This window comes from Phyllopteryx taeniolatus, chromosome 2 (assembly GCF_024500385.1).
Source record: "Phyllopteryx taeniolatus isolate TA_2022b chromosome 2, UOR_Ptae_1.2, whole genome shotgun sequence".
In the NCBI taxonomy this organism is placed as follows: Eukaryota; Metazoa; Chordata; class Actinopteri; order Syngnathiformes; family Syngnathidae; genus Phyllopteryx; species Phyllopteryx taeniolatus.
Genome location: NC_084503.1, coordinates 6,766,209 through 6,772,247, shown reverse-complemented (window position 1 = coordinate 6,772,247; position 6,039 = coordinate 6,766,209). Strand labels below are relative to the sequence as shown.

The 6,039-nt window shown below is 48.9% G+C and overlaps 1 protein-coding gene across 1 annotated transcript; it reads left to right on the top strand.

Annotated features, from left to right (window-relative positions):
• On the top strand, positions 1–6,039 carry cebpa (CCAAT enhancer binding protein alpha). Its single transcript, XM_061757254.1, has 2 exons — positions 1–472; positions 3,589–6,039. The coding sequence occupies exons 1-2, from the start codon at positions 179–181 to the stop codon at positions 4,180–4,182; spliced, it is 888 nt and encodes a 295-aa protein (XP_061613238.1). The 5' UTR covers positions 1–178; the 3' UTR covers positions 4,183–6,039.

The following is a 6,039-nucleotide window of genomic DNA, read 5'->3' as shown; positions in this document are numbered from 1 at the left end:
GGTCAAGCAATCCAGGATTCGCTCGTGCTCGCGTTTGGCCCCGCCCACCTCCACCTCCACCTCCACCTCCTCCTCCTCCTCCTCGTCGCGCTATAAAACGACTCGGGACACTTTTGCCACTCGATCGCAGCTTTCGCCATCTCGCCGGCGGCCACGGGCGCGCTCGTCTCGCCGCCGCATGGAGCTGCACAACCTGCTGTACGAGTCGGCGGCGTCCGCGGGGGGGCTCCTGGCCCCGGGGGGCCCCGCGCACGCGGCCGAGCTCGGCGGGGACATCGGCGACGCCGAGACCTCCGTGGACCTGAGCGCCTACATCGACCCGGCCGCCTTCAACGACGACTTTCTGGCCGAGCTCTTCCACCACCCGTCCCGGATGCGCGCGGTCGCGGCGGCGGAGTACGAGCACGCGCACGTCGGACCCCCGCACGTGTACGCCAAGGTGGACGCCGTCCCGGACGCCAAAGTCTTCAAGGTTCGAGACGTCGCGATCCCAAAACGAACGCCGCGTCGGCCGCGCACCGTTTCGATCTCTTCCTTCGACTAACACCGATTATCACACAAACAAATCACACTTTTGCCACATTTCAATCGCTCACGTGCGACCGAAAATGAAGGTGGTTTTTATTTTATTTTATTTTTTTATTTTTTTCCAGCGCACGACAATGGGCAGCATTCAAATACGGGCCGCCTATTCTGCTTCCAAACCAGCCACAGGACAAAAAACATCCTTTTACAAATGTCCAAATTGCGACCGCACATCGATACGCATAATATTGTTAAATGAGTTAAATGAAAACGCGGTGATATTGTGGGGGGGAAAACAACACCCCGAGATTTATACGGGGAAAAAAAAAATTTAATAATAAAGTCAGCTGAGGAAAAAGACGACAAAAAACATCCCAAAATGGTCAAGAGGAGGGGACAAAAACGACACACATTAAACAGAAGCAAAGTTATTTTATGTAAAAAAAAAAAACATTTTTCATTTCTAGGGATAAAGTCAAATTCCCCAAAAAAAGAAAGTTCAAAGTTTGGGGAAAAAGTTGTGATTCTTGCACATCAAAGCTGAAGAGCGGAGGGTCCAAATGTCAAATGGACAGCGTTTCGCTTGCGCGCCACTAGGGGGAGCCCGCTTTTGGATTGACTTCGCCTATGTGTGTCAAAGTTCAAAGATGAATTGGCTTCCAATATTCTCGGACAGACTTCATTGAGCGTGTCAAAGCGGCGGAAACGCAGCATTTTGGTTTTTTTTCCCGAATGCGGACACCAGATTGGACACGAACAAAAACGCTGGAAGTTGTTAACGTCAGTTAGGACCGCAACTAACAATTATTTTACAAATCGATTCATCTATCCATTTGGCGGGAATTAATTCACGAGTTTGATAAAAACAAAAAAATGTTCATTTCCATCCCACCGTTCAAAATAGGAAATGATTTCAAAAGGCCCGAGCGTACGTAAATTCATAATTCATTCGGTTCGTGACCTCTGCCAGAAAATCGGCAAAAAATGTTGACGATTGTTTTCCGAAGTCAAAGCAGATGTTTGCAAATGTTTTCGTTTGAAAACACAAAGCGGAGAACATGTGACGTCTGGAGGCAGTCGGGCGAGGTCTCGAAACACGTACTCGATCACGAGAATCGTCGTCCATCAATTCGATCGCGCGTCGATTGTCGTTCCGTATCTCTCGAGCCGATCCGGCGCGGCCGACGAGGCGTCGGTACCTGATCCAATTCCCGGATCCATTTTTGCTCCCACGAGGAACGAGCCAAAAGCGCTTCCCGAAAAAAGGAACAAAATCAAGCAGATCCTTCCATCACTTGCGGCGTTTTGGCATGGAGTTTCCTGGACGATTGAGGCACACTACAAGTCTCATAACTGAGCCATTGGAACATTTCATTGATATATATCATGAATAGAATATTGACTTCTTTTTTTTTGTGTTTTTTGTTTTGGTCCTTAACCAAATGACAGGCTGAACATTTGACCGTTTCCCAAGACTTTCGTGTTTGTTGAACTTTACAACACAAAATTTGGCTCATTTCTTTTTTTTGTTGATTTATACCCCCAAAAATGTCAACTGTTTGTTTGAAGGTCTCGTGTTGCAATGCGTTAGTATGTTACACGCGCACACAAAAAAAGGCAGCAACAATTGGCTGATTTTGATTTGAGAAGGGCTTACTACCTTCAATCTTATAATGAAGTCAAATTCAAAGTGTTTGAGTTTTTGTTTAACGGTGTAGAACGTTGACTTTGCCATGGGCGCACATTCGGGCAGACCAGCGGCGCTTGGGACATTTTGGACATCGCTGTCTCGGGAAAATGGACCGCTTTTGTGTGTGTGTTCCAACCGCCGGAGAAATGAGCCTGAATGCGTCTGCACAGGAGTGAACACTAACACAAAATGCCCCATCTCAGGACTGCCCTCGGTCCACTGTATCGGGTACTCGTGATGGCTGTCGATGCCAACCGCCGATACTTAAGGCGAAAAAGCTGACATGGAGTAGGTCGTCGTGGCCAGCAGTTGGAACTACACTGCTGACACGTCCCTAGGAGCCGCTAAGCTAGTGGGGGCAAAGTGTCGGCGCATTCCATGTAGCTAAGCTAGTGGGGGCAAAGTGTCAGCGCATTCCATGTAGCTAAGCTAGTGGGGGCAAAGTGTCAGCGCATTCCATGTAGCTAAGCTAGTGGGGGCAAAGTGTCAGCGCATTCCATGTAGCGCAAGCATTCCAAGTGTCGGCGCAAATTTGCGTTTGTGGACAACACGGTCAAAAATTGTGCTGGGTACGGTTGCACGCACGTCGTATAACCACAAGAAGGGAACTCTGAACTGGGAAGAATCTTTCATAGCTAAGAGTATTTTTGCCTCTTTTTTCCAAAAGTGCCTGCAATGCTTTGGGTGAACCACATTATTGTTTTAGGAAGCTAGCTTGTTGAAGTCTAGCTGAGCTCACTGGTCGTAAATTATGTCATGTTTTATCATGAGCATATATTTCCAACACATTTATTTGCCTGCTGCCCAAACAAAAGTATAAAATAGAAACTATGAAAATAGCCATAATTTGCTCATTTTGGACTAGATTCTGTCAGCCCCGTCCAGCTTTTTTTATTTAAATTTTTTTATGTTGCAGGGTATATAACTTTATTTTGATAGTACAAAATGAATGCACATCTTTTTTTTGGCATGTTTTTTTCTAAACACTTTACAATTGCACACTTTTGCTTAGTCCTGCATTGTTGCCCCCAGAGAACACCTGCCAATCATCTGAAGAGACAGAAAATCTCCCTATATGTATTTTATTATTGGATTGAAAAATGTCAATTTACTTTTTACTTTTTTTTACTTAAGTCCATTTATAATTGTTTACTTTTGTACTTTTACTCAAGTCAGGGAATGGCTCCAGTACTTTTATCAGATTTTTTTTTTTTTTTTTGGACAAGTATCATTACTTTTACTTTTCTTACAAGTACTGAATACCAGTAGGTTTGAGACCTCTGCTCGCGAGTGACTCCTCGTACCGGTATCGGTCTGAAAAAAAAAAATCGCAAAGGTTCTTTCTAACGCTGATCCTTATTGCGGCTTCGAAGGCGGACACGGACGACCTGTACGAGCACGCGCGTCTGCGCCCGGTGGCCATCAAGCAGGAGCCGCGCGACGAGGACCTCCTGCACACGTCCGCCGCCTACCGGCACCACGCGCACCGCTACGCGCCGCCGCCGCCGCCGCACCTGCAGTACCAGGTGGCCCACTGCGCGCAGACCTCGGTGCACCTCCAGCCGGGCCAGCCCACTCCGCCGCCCACCCCGGCGCCCAGCCCGCACCTCCACCACCGTGACCTTCATCATCATCATCATCATCATCATCATCAGAGGGCGGCGGCGGCGGCGGCGGCGGCGGGCGGCAAGCCCAAGAAGCACGTGGACAAGAGCAGCCTGGAGTACCGCCTGAGGCGGGAGCGCAACAACGTGGCGGTGCGCAAAAGTCGAGACAAAACCAAGATGCGCAACATGGAGACGCAGCAGAAGGTTCTGGAGCTCAGCTCGGACAACGAGAGACTCAGGCGCCGCGTGGACCACCTCAGCCGGGAACTGGACACCCTGCGGGGGGTCTTCCGCCAGCAGCAGCAGCAGCAGCAGCCGCACGCGCCCGACGCCCTCTACCGGGGGCACGCGCGCAGCTGAGGACCCGAGACTCGCCGTCGGATCCGCCGCGGCTTGCGCGTCGATGCTCAAGTCAAATCGGCAGCGATGACGTGGCACGCTCCTGCGATTGTGCGCGCGCGTGGACGTGTTGCCGTGCAACTTTCCTCTCTTCGCTCATCAGACGCGCACGCACACGTGCACACAGACTCGAAAGAAAACGTCACACACACAGGTCCAACACGCACACAAAAACAGAGCTCCATCACAAACACACACACGCACAATTACATTAATAACACACACACACACACACACACACGCACGCAAAGTAAAAAGCGACACACTAATGCATAAGGCAAACACACGTACACAAACACATGCACACGATCGCATTAATAACACGCACACACGCAGGTCACACATCCCAATTCATGCACACACGCGAATATTGCCACTTCCACACTTGCATCTGCTCAAGTCTCTCTCACACACATACGCACACGAACGTTACCATGTTTATGTATCAGAAAGAATGCAAAATCGAATATTTTGCCAATATAAATATATATATATATATATATATATATATATATATATATATATATACTGTATGAAATATGGAAATGTGCTCTGACTTGTTCCCCAAATAAAAGATTTTCCTTCATGGTATTGCGTGGGCACCGTTTGCAGCTAGGCGGCGCCGACGCGGATCTGGCGCTGCCGGCGACGATGTGGAACGTTTTCTCATTCGTCGATAAGAGTAGGGCTGCGAATTTCAAAATAAGTTCGAGGCACGCCGATGAAAAACCAAAGTTATACGTGCTCAAATCAAGTGCTGAACTTCCGAAAGATTTTGAAGTTTCCCTTTTTGGGTTTGGCGTCTTAATGAACCACAACAAGCGCGAACAAGTCTCAAACAATCGTACAACAAGCGAGCGCTTGTCGAGGTTTTGTTTCGTGTTGAACTCGACTTTCCTTTCTTGCCTGCTCCTTTCGTGGGCTGCGCGCAGTCAGCGATGACCGCCTGAGATCTGATTTGATTGGCTGAAGGGGGCGGCGGCTGAACTCGCGCGCGATTGGTCGTTCCGGTCGTTCCGGTTCGTCACTGCCGTAAAGCCTGTCAAATATGTTGCGCCCCGTGTGTCTTGAATCCAAACCTTCCTTTTTTTTTTTTTTTGCTACGGTGCGGGACCTTACGGGACCGCTTCTGGGTCCGGACCTGGACCGCGGTGCGCCAGTTAGTGACCGCGGTCATATCACTTGATGTAATCAATACGCGTCATGTGACGTGACGTCACCAAATGGAATGCTGTCACGATGGGTGTTTTGGTTTTGATTATAACTTGTAACTAGATGTAATGTAATTACATTGTAATGCATGTGTAATGTAACTGTGTGTGTATGTGTGTGTGTGTGTTTGTGTGAGAGGGTCAGAGTTCACATGTTAGTTTGTTCAGGGAGGGGGCCCATACACACACACACAAAGTCAAAGGTGAAAGTCTGATGAGTTTGAGTTGTTTGCGGTCAATAGTGACCTCATAGCAGACCGCCATTGGTGTGTGTGTGTGTGTGTGTGTGCGTGTGTGTGAAGATTACTGGGGGGGGGGGGGTTATCGGTCCCAATGGGGGTCAGAGTCCGGGTCTTCTGACCTGCGAGATGGGCGGGGCCAGGATGAGCGGCAGCTCGCCCGTCGCGAAGCTATCGCAGCGTTGGAAATCGTCCGAGGAGCCGCAGAGCAAAATGTGACGAAGTCAAGTCCCGGTTGGCGTGCTCGCGGATTCAGCTCGCAGTTGATGTTTGGGCCCATTTAGCCCTGCTTTTACCATTTTCGATAAACAAATCCCATTGACTCATCATTAACTGTATACTATTAAAACTGCTCATTTAAAATTAAA